Source organism: Cololabis saira, chromosome 14 (assembly GCF_033807715.1).
Source record: "Cololabis saira isolate AMF1-May2022 chromosome 14, fColSai1.1, whole genome shotgun sequence".
Lineage (NCBI taxonomy): Eukaryota > Metazoa > Chordata > Actinopteri > Beloniformes > Belonidae > Cololabis > Cololabis saira.
The window spans coordinates 18,737,033-18,753,329 of NC_084600.1; the positions used below are offsets into that span (position 1 = coordinate 18,737,033).

The following is a 16,297-nucleotide window of genomic DNA, read 5'->3' on the forward strand; positions in this document are numbered from 1 at the left end:
CTCCCTCTTCATCCCTTGTGTCTGATTACATCTATTGTGCTTCAGGAAGCTTTACTCTCCATGCTGCCGTGCAGTGGAAGTGCACTCACCTCCAAACAAAGGCAGTGAAGCACTAATAATGCACACTCATGGGGGAGAGTTCTCCAAACCCAACCAACATCTTGCACTAATTTCTATATAATGATTAGAAATGAAAGTTGAGACTGTGACTAATGTTCTATATCTTGTTTATTTTCACTCCGTTGTGCACGCCGCAGCATGAAACCAGAGCTAATGCCTCTAAAACTTCTGGCTCCACTTCTGGAGATCAAAATGGTGACACGCAACTGTTTGCAATCCTCTGTGTAGACAGCAGGGGTCATGGGCTTTCTGCATCTATTGACTGTCCCATCAGCTCCTTGAGTAATCCATGAAATGCTGTGAAATCTGCCCGGCTGCAGTAATACCACAACATCCCCATTCCGGCGACCCACTCTCATGACAATGTGAAGCGTAAAGCTTATTCACAACAATCCTTTGTTGCAGAGACACATGCGCACAATCTGCGAGAGAGGCATGTTACATAAGTCATCGGGGCACAGATGCATTTATAGAGGAGTTTTACGGAGGATGAATCTGGCGGTTAATGAAAATCTAGCACCATGTGTTTGGTCTATACACAATATTCTCATATGAGCGCGATGCTGGCATAACGAAAGATGAGAAGATGGCACTACACGGACTTGTGGCTATTTAGCATTTTCAATTGCTTAAATACCATAGCAGAGAAAACGTCAATATAAAAAAGAATGAGAAAGAAATAATAACATTTCATCCATCCACCCATCATCCGTGTCTAATTCCCTTCAGGCTCACAGAGGGGCTTGATCTTTTCCCAGCAGTCAGTGGGCAAGAGGTGGCATATACCATTGCCTTGCCTCTTACAAATTGTGACATTTCATGACATATTGAATTGAATTGAATTTAGTTTATTTACAAATAATTAAAAAACACAAATACAGATAATAATCGAGGTTTGTAAAATGGGACTCCCCAGAAGCTACTGTAGCTTATGAATAGGGGCCCAGTCACACACAGCAGAACGACTATAAATTACACATATAATACATATACATACAGTATAATAACCTTATATCCCTATAACCTAAATAAGAAAAAAAAAAAAAGAAGAAGATCTCTAAGATACAAATATATTCTTATAAAAATAATACATCAGGTATTAGTACATAAAAAATTTAACAAGAAACATAATTTAATAATAATTTTTGTTTTAATCTTTTTTTAAAAATTGAGAGAGATCCAGACTCTGTTATAGCACTACCAAGCTCATTCCAAATTTTTGGACCTTTGCAGGTTACACTAAAACTTGTACATTTTAGTTTCCTTTTCTTTCCCTTTAAAAGTTGTTTTCCCCTTGTGGTGTAATAATTAGCATCAACAATCAGTGCAACTGGTTTTGTGCAAACTCATCTATTGTAAGGTCGGTATGACAGTTAGCCTGTAGGAGGGATTTGAACCAGGGACCTTCTAGCTGTCACAGATGAGGATGCTATACACTCATCAAAGGCATACAAAATAATTCAAGATATTCAACAAAGACTATTATTAGTTACAACATTGCATATTTTTGGTCATAAGGAAAGGTTTTTAACTCAATTTGACAATCTTCCAATTCAGGGTTTCATTGTCACAGTTTTGTTATTTAGTTCCTGTTTTATTTTGAAACTTGCGTCGTCGTGTTTCAGTTCTGTCTTGACTTCCCTGGTTCCCATCTACCCTGATTGTGTGCACCTGTGTCTCGTCAACCCTTCTGTGTATATCTTATCTTGTCTTTCCATTGCTCCCTGCTGGTCTGTAATGTTTCCTTCCTCCATGTTTCAGGTTTAGTCTTTGGAGTTTTTCAGGTTCATGTTTTGTTTTGTTTTGTATCCTGCTAAGTAGCGCTTTTGTTTTGTTTGGTTTAAAGTAATTGGTTATTTTTGGAACTCCTGCATCTGGGTCCTAACCTACACACCCCTGACATTCATCTATAAAAGAGATCCTCATACAATGCCACCCTCACAACTTCAGGAAACACTCCCAGTGCGAGTGTTAAAGTTAGTTCAGACGAAGACCCCGACACTCCCCAGCACACATGCCCTGTCGGGATCCGGGTGGGGCCACTGTGGGCAGAAACTTGAGATAACGTGGATCCTGATGCTGTCATGAAATATATGGGGCCTGTTCAGAGGTGGACAGAGTACTCGACCCCAGTACTTGAGTAAGAGTACAAATACTACTGGTCAAAATTTACTCCGTTACAAGTAAAAGTAGCTCAGTCAAAATATTACTCGAGTAAGAGTAGAAAAGTACTTGCTTTTAAAGGTACTTAAGTATCCAAAAGTAAATGCTTTTAAATTTACTTTAAGCAAGAGTAAGAGTAAGAGTAAATTTCTTATTTTCCACATCAGTAAATTACTATATTTTTTCTAAATTAATTTAAGGATCTTTTAACTCTTGTTTCTGAGAATTAACTCTTTGAAACCAGCTGCACTGATGTGCTGCTTTTAGAACCACAATGTTATATAAAACCTGCAGAAACACCAAAAACAAATCAAATGAATGGGATCATAAGAGGACAGCAGATGCTGCAGAGTTTATTAACAATCATGAACTGAAACCAAATGAACCTGCACCATCCAACTAAGTCTGGATCCCCCTCAAAGACCACTGCTTTACAAAAAACTACATCTCTGCTTTCAATAACTCAATGTTGAAGTCACTTAACTTTACAGGAAGGACATTTACCAGTACAATATAGCAATATAGAGCATAACAAACTGTCTCCCCATTCAGCCATTCAGAGGCTTGACGTATTTCCGCTTTACGTACATCCCAGTGGAGAGCGTGCACTGTGATAGGTCTCCTCCTTTGACAAAAACAGCTTGTGTCCAATAGGATTTTAGGGAAGAAGAAAAAAGAGCAGACCTGAAAGTAACGAGTACTTTTCAGCCTTCCTAGAAATTTACTCGAGTAAAAGTAAAGATATTTGTCTTGGAAATGTATTCAAGTAAGAGTAATAAGTACCAAAGAAATCTAATACTCAAGTAAAGTACAAATCCTCTGGATATGTACTTAAGTACAGTACTCAAGTAAATTTACTCTGTTAATGTCCACCACTGGGCCTGTTTAGACGGGAGCCACACCAGGTTTTCGTTTCCATTTCACATCAACTGTACAGGGGTGAATTTTTATGTACCACATCAGGGAGAAAGCAACACATTTGTGCATAATTAGGGGGATAGTCTTTTAATGGCCAATGATGACTTAAGCTACTTAGCACCACCTTGACTTGGCTTATGAGCTGTGACTAAGCCTCAACAAAGCATCCTGGGTGATGGTTGTGTAGATGGAAGCCAGGAGAAGCAACGTTTTCTTGCAAAATACCTTTCATCATTGGAGACTAGAGTTTCCCCACAAGGATCAAAATACGGATGCCCATCGTTTTATATCACATGACTCCTTTTTTTCAGCAGTGCGTCTAAATTCTCTGATGTTTTAGGAAAGGAAACCTGCACACTTACTGCCCTCTGCGGGCTGCTGAAAGGGTCCAGGTTCAAACACACTTACAAAGCAGAATGCTGTCATGGAAACATATCTGTATTTATTGTTCCAATTTAATGTCGTTGAACATTTTTGAAAAATTGTTGATGATATCTATTGAAGCTGAGATAAATTGGCGACCTGTTAGGGGGCCCTTGATGATTGTAAAGCAGTGTCTCAACTTCCTTGGATCTGGGCTTGAATTTGCTTTACTACTGTGCTTTGGTTAACACCACATTATGTTTGGGTGCATCTTAAAACATGGCCAGTCTCTCTGGTAATTTCCCCAAGTTCACCTTCCTTATCTTGTTTTTATTTTTCTGTATCTTGCGATAACATGTCTCCAGTTTTGTTGCTTCTCTCTACCCAACAGTTTGTTTGTTAGCTTTCAAACCCTCCATGTCGCCTGAAATTTCTTGTAAAGTATCAAACAGGTCTTTTTTTGCGTAGATGTAGCATCCACCCCATTGAGCTTAAAAGGGAGGGGATGATCTTTTTTCTTTTTTTTGTGTGTGTGTAATTTAGCCATCCCTGGCTCACTAAATCTAAAAAAAAATAAAAAGGACATGTGCAAATATTTGACTTTGCAAAGAACTTCTTCTTTCTTTCTTCTTTCAGTCCAGTGTCTCGCTGGAGCCCCTGACCTATGCAGCCATCATTATATTCAAGCCAGGGTCCCACCCTGAACCATCGGTAGCTGTTTTTTTTCCCACTGCCAACTAAAAATATCCCCACTGTAAAATTTCTGGGACACCGAGCAAAGCGGCTGATTGTGTATCGTTTGCAATTTCATACCTTAGCGAATTACAAGAGCTCCTTTCCAATATAACCCTGAGCAATTTTTGAAGGGGAACTCTGTTTCAAAATGGATCACGAATCTATCAGGAAAAAAGAAAAAAAGGTTGCTTTCGGTTGGCCGCCCCACAAAATCTCTTTCTATAACCTGACAGTTCTTACTTTGTCTCTTTTCTCTTGCTCAGGTACTTATTCTCAGATTAACCCACATCATCTCGCTGACGTGCTGCCCTGGCGTCTTTGTATAATCCTCCCATGAAAAGCAGACAAAGTAGTACGGTTTTCATCAGTACCTCTCACTTTCTGTGTTCCAATTGTCTAGCTCTCTCTCCCTCTCCATTCCAGACGGCATAAATCACACAAAAGCATTTGTTCTTGCTGTTGTCCTTTCAGCGTGCTCTTAATGAATAAAAGGCCAGCGCACATTGTTTAAAAGTGCCACGTCCCACTTGAGAGGGTTTTCTTTTTCTGCCTGAACCCGGTCCAAGTCCAGTCTGATTCTCATGCAGCGGCACTGCCATCTCACAGCAAGAAAGTGCTGGGCGTGATCGCGCCGGCCCCCTGGAGAATCTCCGTGCGTATGGTTTCTGATTGATGGAAGGATGTATCATTAAATATGAATGTGTGGATGTGCAAAACGCAGACTTCACAAAAGTCATCATCGTCTTTCATTTTATTTTTCTTTAGATTAGATTAGATTCAACTTTATTGTCATTGCACATGTCAAAAAGTACAGGGCAACGAAATGCAGTTAGCATCTAACCGGAAGTGCTTATGCAGTGAAATAAACACAATGTACAGCATATATATATATATATATATATATATATATATATATATATATATATATATATATATATATATATATATATAATATGTATGTACAAAGTGCAGATTAATAAATAACTGTTGTTATAAGGTGCAGGTCAGACATGAATGAGTGATATCTATTATGAACAGATGAGATGTGATTATATGATTTACAACAGATTTGAGTTACAGTATGTACATGGATGATTGCAGCATTCACAGTGTGGAAGTATTTACAGTAGTGCTAGGAGGTAGTTGGTAAAAAGGTCCAGTGCCATTATATTATGTGCAGAATAGTGCAAAGAGTTAGTGGGTACTAGCCCCGTTCACTTCTGGGGGGTTGGTGTCTGTGAGTGAGAGGGGGTGGGGGGATGGGGGGGCAGAGTTCAGCCGGGAGACAGCTGTAGGGAGGAAGCTGTTCCTGAACCTGGTGGTTTGTGTGCGTAGACTCCTGTAGCACCTCCCAGAGGGCAGGAGGGCAAACAGTCTGTGTGCTGGGTGGTATGAGTCCCTGATGATGTTGGTTGCTCTCCTGAGACAACGCTTCCTGTGGATGGTGTTCATAGCAGGAAGTGAAGCTCCGGCGATGCGCTGGGCGGTTTTCACCACCCTCTGCAGTGCCTTCCGGTCAGCGCTTGAGCAGTTCCCGTACCAGACTGTGATACAGTTGGTAACGATGCTCTCGATGGTGCAGCGGTAGAAGTTCACCAGCACGTCTGAAGAGAGGTGGTGTTTCCTCAGAGTCCTCAAGAAGAAGAGGCGCTGGTGAGCCTTCTTGACCAGGTTGGAGCAGGTTGTTGTCCAGGAGAGGTCCTGTGAAATGTAGATCCCCAGGAATTTGAAGCTGGTCACAGGTTCCACTGCCACACCGTTGATGTGGATGGGTGGATGAGTGACAGCATTCTTCCTGAAGTCCACAATCAGTTCTTTGGTTTTTGATGTATTGAGCTTCAGATTATTGTCCTCACACCACACAGCCAGGTGATCCAACTCCCTGTAGGCCGACTCATCATTGTTCCTGATGAGGCCGATCACGGTGGTGTCGTCCGCAAACTTGATGATGTGCAGGTACAGGTCTGCAGTCGTGGGTGAAGAGGGAGTAGAGGAATGGACTCAACACGCAGCCTTGTGGAACGCCAGTGTTGATGGTGAGTGTGGAGGAGCAGTGGTGGTCTAACCGGACATGTTTTGGCCTGTTGGTCAGAAAGTCCAGTTGCTGATGGGAGCTGTGATGCGCAGGTCCGCAAGTTTGACTATTAGCTTTGACGGGATGACAGTGTTGAATGATGAACTGAAGTCTATGAACAGCATTCTGGCATAAGTATTGTTGCTGTCCAGGTGTGAGAGGACAGAGTGCAGCGCTGTGGAGACTGCATCCTCTGTGCTCCTGTTCTAGGCAAATTGGTGGGGATCCAGGGTGGGGGGCAGGCAGGATTTCAGGTGTGCCCAGGACCAGCTGCTCTAGGCACTTGGAGATGATGGGGGTGAGGGCCACTGGGCGGAAGTCGTTGAGACAGGCTGGTGTGGAGCTCTTCGGTACCGGCACAATGGTGGTGGATTTGAAGCAGGTCGGAACAATAGCACGGGCCAGGTGTGGGGTTGGTGGGCTTGAAGTCGCTGATGACCCGAATGCCCTGCCACATCAGTCGGGGTTGGAGTTGGAAAAGTGCTCCTCCACCTTCAGTTTGTAGCAGTACTTGGCCTTCTTGATGCCCCGTTTCCGCTCAGCCCTGGCTGTACTGTAGGCTTGTGCGTCTCCCGATCTGAAGGCGGTGTTGCGGGCCTTCAGCAGTAGATGAACATCCTTGTTCATCCAGGGCTTCTGGTTGGGGTACATGGTAATCCGTTTCTGGGTGGTGACACTGTCTATGGTGGTGCTGTAGTCCATTACTGAGGAAGCCTAGCTCTCGATGTCAGTGTGGGGGTGAGTGGTTGCCTGGGCAGCAAACCATGTCAAATGATTTTTTTTTCTTCTTCCCACGTATCCTGTTTTTCCCTTTTTGCTCTCCACAACTGGGGTCCGCCACTCTACAATGAGAAGGCTCGCACACAAGTAGAAAACATTCAAGAGTGTTGCCAAGGACCAGATACCCCAGAAAGTTCACCTCATGGTCAGATCCTGTAAAGTCCAGAGAATGCCCCAAAGACCTTAAATAAAACAAAGGAGGTATAGATGTGACTATTTGGACCTGGACCTTGAAGTCAAAGGTGGAACCACATACCCCTCTGTGTACCAAAGTATTATGTAGTCAAATATAAAGCCATCTGTTCCACATGTGGCTTTTGTTTTTATTCAGTACAATGTAATACAATATCCTCCAGTCAAGGTCTTCCAGGACCGCTGCCCTGCATGTTTCAGATGTTTCGCTGCTCTAATACCAGGTTAAAATGAATGACTCATTAACACATTTCTGTAGACCTTGATGACAAGCTGATGGTGATCCATTAATCTGTCAGAGATACACATCTAAAACCTCTAATGGCCTTTGAGGACCTGGACTGGGGAACACTGGTGTAATATGTTCTGCGGTGTAGCGACCTGTCCAGGATGTACTCGACCCCTTCCTCATTAACAACTGTGATAGACTCCAGCACCAGTACATGAACCTGATTATGATTGAAGTAGGTAGAAACACATAAGCGAAGAAATGAGATGAAACATTTTTCACACAACCCCCAAATCAGCTGCACCATGAAAAATATGACATCGCACAAGAAGACAGCTGTTCTGTATCACAGACCTATGAACTCAGAGCTGAAACAGTGCATGTGATCTTTGCAAAGCCTCTGAAAGAGCTCTGACACATGCTCATCATGTAGATGTGCCATCATTTAAGATTTAACATCAGTGCAGTTATCCAGTGCAGAAGTGGTGAGGGAACAATGGCCGTGACAGAAAGAAAGGCATACACCTTCAGTTAAACATGTCGCTACGGTTGTGTGCATTGACATTGACTAATCAGTGTCATGATTGCTGTCTGGAATATTGATCAGCCTGTGTTTTTACATTAACTCTCTCAAAGGGACTGAGGGAACAGTCTATCCTGAGAGATTCAAAATCTGCAGAGCTGTAGTTCCAGGCTTTTTAATGAACTCTTCACATGAAATCAAATTTCTTAAAACAACTCATTTCTTGTTTCGATTATGTTTTTATTACACTCAAACACTCAGATGGTATAAGATCTACATGTACACTTGTCACAGGCTGTATAAATTCTCTGTTATCTTAAACCAGCTACGTATTCACACATTAAACAGAGGTCTAGCCGGCAGACAGCTTGACCTTGAACTTCCAAACGACAGCGGATGATAAGGTCTAAATTGGTGTTCTCACTTAAATTCATTGTCAATTATATGGGTAGGCAATGATTTATCTGCAAAAAGATGTGAGGAGCATGCACATAAAAAAATGCTGATACTTACTAACTTCAGTATTAAAATCACCTGCTTAATATTGTCTTGGTCCCAAAACAGTTCTGCTCCATTAGGACATAGCCACTAGCTTCTGGCAGGGGTTTGGTCCAATACAGCATTTAGGTGGATGATTTATATCAATATATAACATCCAAGCTTATCCATCTGAAAATGGTGTTGTGACATTGTGATGATCAATGTGACTCACTTCAGTCTGGTGGCAATTTAGATCTTGTAGCTGATCAAAATCTAAAGTATATCTTTTCTTGATCCGGTTTAATTATATTGGAAGTGCGAGAGCAAATGTATTCTGGTCTTATATAGTCTTATATAGTGTTACAACATATTTTAAGCATAAACGAATGATTAAATACGTTGTTTTTTTTTTTACATACGTGGACAAATTTGTTCCATTTTAGAAAGAAAACCCCACCAATGGTCACTGGAGTAACTTGGAGTAAAAAAAACAAAACAAAAACGTATGAAACTCGCTTTCACAAGCTAATTGGTATCCTGTACCTGATTTTGTTGCATAACCTTTCAAGACGATCACTACAATTAGGCAATATGTGTAACTCTCAATGACACTTCTAAACCTGTAAACAGCTATTTTGGTCCGGTCCTCATCAGGCAAACTGCTACAGCTCTCTCAGGTTTGAAGGGTTTCCTCTTCAGACTGCATCATTTTAGATCTCTTCACAGATGTTCAATAGAATTTAGAGCAGAGCTCATAGAAGGCCACCTCAATATAGTCCAATGTTTTGTTCTTAACTATACTTAGGTGCTTTTAGATTTGTGTTTTAGGTTATTATCCTGCTGGACAACATATTGCCTGCAACTGTGACCAAGCTTTCAGACACTGGACAGCACATTTTACTCCAGAACGCCTGAATAGTGATGACATTTCATTTAACCCTCAACACATTCAAGACACCCTGTGCTCGACGCAGTAAAGCAGCTCCAGAACATAACCGAGCCTCTTCCAGAGTGCTTAATCGTTACATCTGTGAACACGGAGATGATATAATTTGCCAAAAAGCTCAATTTCTTCTCATCCGTCCAAAGGACAGTCTCGCAAAAGTTTTGTGGCTTGTCAACATGGATTTTGACAAATTCCAGTCTGGTCAACAGTGGAGTCCTCCTCAGCCAACTTCCATTAAGTCCACTTTGGCTCAAACAGTGGCGGATGGTGTGATCTGACACTGATGTGCCTTGCCCTCAGAGTTAACCTTGAATCAATTTGTAAATTGTTTTGGGCTCTTTGGTTGTCATTCATATTATCCATCTCTTTAATTTGTCATCAATTGTCCTCCTGCAGCCACGTCCAGCCTGGCTGCAGTCCAGAGGATCCGAAACTTCTGAATCAAATTTGCAAATGTATCACAGGAACATCAAGCTACTTAGAGATGGTGTTTTACAATGCAAAAACAGCACTTCTGGAAATAAGCCTAATATTCCTCAGTCTTTTCATATTGTCCTTTATCAAGCAGAAAAATCTCGAAAAAAAAATAGGCTGTTTTTTACTTTCTCAGAAATTAGTTTTTACATTGTGTACTTTAACTTTAACATTGCAAGATTGAAGATACCTGTGATGCTAATCACAGGACACACTTTAACTTAACATATCGCTATGGTCACATTATTTTCTAAGGGTACCAACTAGTTTGTTCAGGCCAGTTTCATTTGTTGAATTTATTTATTATAATAATAATAATTAATAATAATTCTATAGAACCACAATTCAAAAGCATTGTCACTGATTTTCAGTAAATTATTATTTCTTTTGTCATTTTTTTCTAGGCATGGGTAACATCCAATGTGTCCAGATACTTGACGGATCTGTAAAGTATGCTTACCGAGGTATAGAGGTATCCTTCACTGTTCATGGCGATGTACAACCCTGTTTTTGTCCCTTGAATTGCCACAATCCGCAGTCCCACTGGAATTAAGTTGAACTGTGCTAAATCAGAAAATAACGTATGAGAGAGAGAGAGAGGGAGAAAAAAATAGGACATCAGGTAATTTTTACATCAAACTGTAGCACTGTAAATCAACAGTCTTTCTTCATTGTCGCAAGCTGAATGGCTCCAGCTCCCAAAAGCCCAAATGCAGCAACCTCTTAGAGTTCAACTTTTTAACAGTACACCACGTCACCTTTAAGGGCCTTACCACAGCCTCCAAATGAGGGTAATAACTTAGATGTTCTGCCATTCCAACTTCCACTTACAGCATAGAAATCTTTAAAATAATGATTCCGATGATACAAGTCTCACCAAGAAGCAATTTAGTCTGATGAAGAAATAAAAACACACATTTCTGGGTCTAGAAAGTTGATTTGGAAAATTTAAAGAAGCAACACTGGTGGCGTGAAAGACCACTTTATGGTTTCAACATTTCCGTAACAGTTATGTGAATAAGGAATAGATTTTTAAGATTTTATTTGACATTTACTGTCTTTCTTTATTTCTAAATTAAAAGCAAAGCCAAATTGCTGATGCAGTCTGTTTAAAAAAAAAAAAGATCCTCGTTGTCTTCATAAGAGCTATAAGGTTAAGTAGCTGCCATCAAATAAACTCGATTAATTGTTCACAGCAAGTTTGGACGACCATAAAAACAGACTTTTGGCAGTCTGCTGGTCCAGGTGTGTGTTAACACAATGCCAAGGAGGAAGGGCATCAGCAATGATCTTGGATAAGTAATTGCTGATGACTGTCAATATACGAAGGGTTATAATGTGAATGTCAAACATTTTGTCAAGTGCCAAGTGTTAATATCTCTTGTGTTGTTGGTTGTCTGAGGTTCCATTTAATCTATTTTCAAAAACCCACTAAGGACCAACAGATTGTTTTAAATGCTTTTGTCCTTTCCCTCTCTTTCAGATGACTCCATAAATGGTACTTAACTAAATATTTGTTTTCTCAAACAAATAATTAGGCCCTAAATAAAAAACAAACACACTCACAAAATGAGCTACTTTCATCCTTTGTGCTGCCAATGGTCCCATCCGGCTGAACTTGCAGGTAGTATCCATGCTGGCTGTATAGCCGGCTAACAATGCCTTTCAGCTGGGGCTCTGCAAGGAAAAAGAAAAACACCACATCAGGCATGCGTTACTTTCAGAGGTTCACAGCAGAAATGAAATCCATTGATTTACAACACCTTAAAACAGGACTAATGGCATGAATGTGTGATGAGACTGCACCACACACAATAACACATATCTGTTAACAGAAAGACATCACCACGGAGCTAAAGTACAACGGACTGATGGGAAGTGGAAATTCATAATGTGCGTTGACGAATCAAAATCTGAAATTCTTTTTGAAAATCATTGTTTTTGCACCCTGGAAACGCAAGAGGATAAAATCCACTGTATTTGTTTTGTTGTTGTTTTTGTTTTCAATCAGGACAGTTCAAAATAGATAGATGTGTAACTTGTGCATATTATAACATGACTGGTCTCACAGCATCTTATGCTGGCAACAAGGCTTCCCTTTCACAAAAGCCTTGTTTTTATATTTACAATAATAATAATAGTAGTGATAATCATTGAATCTTGGAAGTAAATGGCAATGTGTATTTTTCTTCTCTCGTATGGACCCTCTAATGATAACATTGTAGGATCAGCTGCACAGTTTTCTTTATTAAACGGTTTTGCTGTATAAATGACTGCATCATCAGCATACCAATAATCTGTATTGGTTGCATTACTGTAATCCCCAAACTTAAAATGTAATTAATCAAAACAGAAACGTACACACATGAATACATTCTTTGCTACCCTTGAATTTAAGAAAGAAAAACCTACAACGGTCACTGAAATAACCTGAAACTGAGAAAAGTAGCCATGAATTATAATTTAGTAAACACTGCCTGATGGAACTAAGACATTGCTTTACATTATGGTTCAACAGAATAATTTCAGAAACAAATTAATGAAACTGGCCTGTAGGAGTGAGTTGGTATCCTCAACTTACTGATATCTCTAACTTCCTTTTTTTATATATATAGCCTATATATTTTTAAGGCAATCACTGCAATCAACACATTTCTGTAACCTTTAGTGAGAATTCTGGTATCTTGGTCCACTTGAACAAACTGCGTTTCAGCTGGTTCCACGGTGTTGAAAGGGATTTAGATTGGAGCACAGAGAAGGTCACCTCAGGATAGACTCTGGACAACAGACAAATTCCAGTCCATGTCCAGACTGGAATTTGTCAAAATCCATGCTAACAATGTCATAATCGTCTTAAGATTTCATTATACCTTCAAAGATTTAAACCATACTGTATAAGATGCAGCAAAGCAGCTCGAGAACGTAACTAACCCTCCTCCATGTTTCACAGTAGCTACTTTTTTTTTTTTTGGCAAGTTGCCAAAAGGATCCAGATCCAGGTTCGTTCATCTGTTGAAAGGACATTCTCCCAGTAGCTTTATGGCTTATCAATATGCATTTTGACAAATTTCAGTCTGGTTTTTTTATGATTTGCTTCCAACAGAATCCTTGTCTATCATCCGGCTCAAAACAGGAACGGATGGGTGGAGATTCAGGATACACTTTAGCTAAACATGTCACTCTGCTCAAATCATATCTTTTCCATGGGTTTATCAAGGCCAGTTTCAGTCATTTGTTTTTTAAGGTCTTTGTTATGATTCTGCTGTACCACAAATACAAAATTTGAATGACATGAGTTGATTTTCAATACATTTTTATTTATGACTTTTGTCAGTTTCAAGTTAATTCAGTGACCATGCTGGGTTTTTCTTTTTTTAATAGAAGGATGGCAAGAAATGTGTCCACCCATCACTCAAGTAGCTCTCGGTGATGTCCAATATAGGTCCCTATTGCCAAAGAAACACAAACGTCAACAGTCAAATGCCATACTTAAAGGAGCATGAGGCTCCTTTTAAGAAATTAGACTCTCTAGCGCCACCCTTCACCACGACGGCCGTTGGGGGTACTGCAGCCAACAGTGAAGCCCGCAAGGGAGAACGGGGAGAACGTGCATGCAGCGTCATGAAAACTTAAAATGTATACAGATTTTTTTCATAAATCTTGCCACAATCCGGCCTCAAGCTCCTTTTAAAAAAAAAAAAAAAAAAAAGAAGATCTATCATGTGAGATAATCGCAGCTTTATATACTTTTTCTATATAGTCTTTGTGGAGTTAAGTTAATTCTATAGAATGCAACAAAGAGCTAGTCTGTCTAGCCTTAAAGCAAATATTTAATGGAGGGGGGGCCCTGTGGCCTACTGTATGGTTATTTTAGACAATAATGAGGGTTGTAAATATGGCTCAAAGTATATTCCTGTAGTCCAGGAAGTGACCTGGCCAGTCTCCTTCATTGAAGCGTCCAGACGGAAGATAAACACAGACAAGGAAGTTGAGGTTGAAGTTTCTCGACGGCTGTAGGCCATCTAGGACTTCCTTCTCCACTAAACTCCTCCCATAACGTCCCACAAGCTCCCCGGGGAATAACCCAGGGCACTGCGCAATCTGCCCGTCTTCCTTGGAGTCGGCAGCCAGAGAGGGGCAGCGATGAGATCTGTAGCACTATTCCTCCGAGGAATTGTGGCAGGGTTGAAACATCAGTGAAACTGCAACCTACTCTGCTGCTCCACGCAGGCAGCAGCGGCAGCGCTCCCTGTCCTATCCCTTTCAAAGGTGCTTGTCAAAACATTTTAGTAAGCCTCTATTCTCTCACTGTCTTTTTTTCCCCTCTCTCCCCTTCTTCAGTGCAAACCCTTTGAGTTAAGTTCTCTTTCTTCCCACCTAATAAGAAGATATATCGTCCAATCAGAGCTTAGGAAGACATTCATTACTTTTCCTCCAGGGATGCAAAAGAGAGAGATGAGACGTAGCAGAAAGAGAAATGGGGAGATCAGGGAGGAGAGGCGTGAGCAGAGGGGCAGCAGGGGAACAGAGTGAATGAGATGACACTGCCACTTCATTAAGAGTGACGGCTGCATATGTTCAAGAAAAAGCTAATTTACTACGGGAAGTAATCCATCACCGTTGTGCGTGACATACCTGAAATCAAGCACCTTATATCCGGAGCACTAAAACTAATTTTACTTAACAGATAATTCTTATGCAGTATAAAGAAAGGAGGCTCCCAGCGAAACAAAAAAACTGAAATCGTATCACTGAGCAAGTGCTGCACGGATACAGTTTGTGAGAGATTAAAAGGATTATCACAATCCTGATTTTATTTTTATTTTTTTTTCTTTACAAGCCACAGCACATGAGACTCTTTATGGCATTCCTTCTTTGATGGGCCATGTTGAGCCCTCGTAACCTGGTTGGATACGACTGGGTTGACGTTTGGCCTTTGACACGTGAAGTTTGGGGGGACAGAGCTGCCAACCACGTCTGTGATTAGTAGGGGTGTAACAATATATTGTGCCACGAAATTTTGCGATACAAAAACGTCACAATACGTGTCGTGGAGGTGACAAAGTGTATCGCGATATTGGGTTATTAATATTAATCTATTGTGTTGACTAGTAACGCGGCCGCGACCGCACCTCGACCCGGGAACCAAAATCTTCCTCCGCTCAGAAGAAACTAGTACCGTCTTGTGGTCCCGTTTTGAGCTCTGAACTTTTACTTATGTAAGGCTGGTGTAGAGTTAAGCCTTACCTTATTAAATTAAACCTTTTTCGGGTTGTGAGTAGGATAAACACAGGGGCAACTTCTGCTGAGCTCCAGTGTACTTTAATGTCCCTCAACAGTGTAGGATTTTAGAACATCAACACAGCACCTAGTGCTGTATCACTCCGCCCAATCTAAAACATATTAACAACTACAGATAAACTGATTATAGTCCCTGATTTACATCAGAATATAAAGAATATATTTATAAAATAATGAATCTTGAATTACCAAAATAAACTTCTTAACGAAAATAAATCTCCTCTTACACTTATAAGGTGAGCATGAATCAATCTTTTTTATGATGAAAAATTGTATGTATTTATTTACTTTTATTTATGTATTTAATTTTAGTTGTTAAATTAGAAAGAAAAAAGTCAAATCCTACATGAGAGAAACTATTCAGTTTGTGGCAAAATATGTTTACTGAAGATGCATAATGCAAACCTGACATTTACTTTTAGTTCAGTTTGTGGAAAATGGTTGGCCTGGCTTTCTCTTTAAAACTTAAACAGTTATAAAGCATTACAAACTGTAACAATAGAGCAAACGTACAGCATTGTTTTGTATTTTGTGTCTTTCAAATAAAAGACAATTTTTTCCAGTCATATGTTCCTCATGCAAGGTTGTTAAAAAAATACTGCTATAATATCGTGTCGTTATCGTATCGTTATCGTGACCTCAATATCGTGTATCGTACCGTATCGGGAGATTAGTGTATCGTTACACCCCTAGTGATTAGTGGACAGTCCTCTCCCGAGCCAGAGCCATGCAACAATCATGACACTTATTGAATCTGCTGGCAACGAAGTGAATTACTTTATCCTCCTGTGTGTGGTGAAGTCTGCTGCTACTTTTTTTTTTAAACCTGTAGTTCAAGTTTCCTTCATTTAATGGGCTCCACTACATTTATTTGATAGCTTTAGTCACCATTTACTTTTAAGATGTAGATTGTTAAACAATAAATGTATATTATATGAACAGTAAACTTTAAAATGCAATGCATTGTTAAAAATTAAACAAATCCTTCAAATTTATCAG

The 16,297-nt window shown here is 40.2% G+C and overlaps 1 protein-coding gene across 1 annotated transcript in view; it reads right to left on the bottom strand.

The window, feature by feature from the left end:
- The window catches only part of fgf11b (fibroblast growth factor 11b), a 60,257-nt gene that overhangs the window by 13,956 nt on the left and 30,004 nt on the right, over positions 1 to 16,297 (bottom strand). The window contains exons 2-3 of the mRNA XM_061740034.1: positions 11,564 to 11,674; positions 10,458 to 10,561 (exon numbers count right to left, since the gene is read on the bottom strand). Coding sequence (XP_061596018.1) covers positions 10,458 to 10,561; positions 11,564 to 11,674 — 215 coding nt within the window. The remainder of the gene's footprint in view (positions 1 to 10,457; positions 10,562 to 11,563; positions 11,675 to 16,297) is intronic.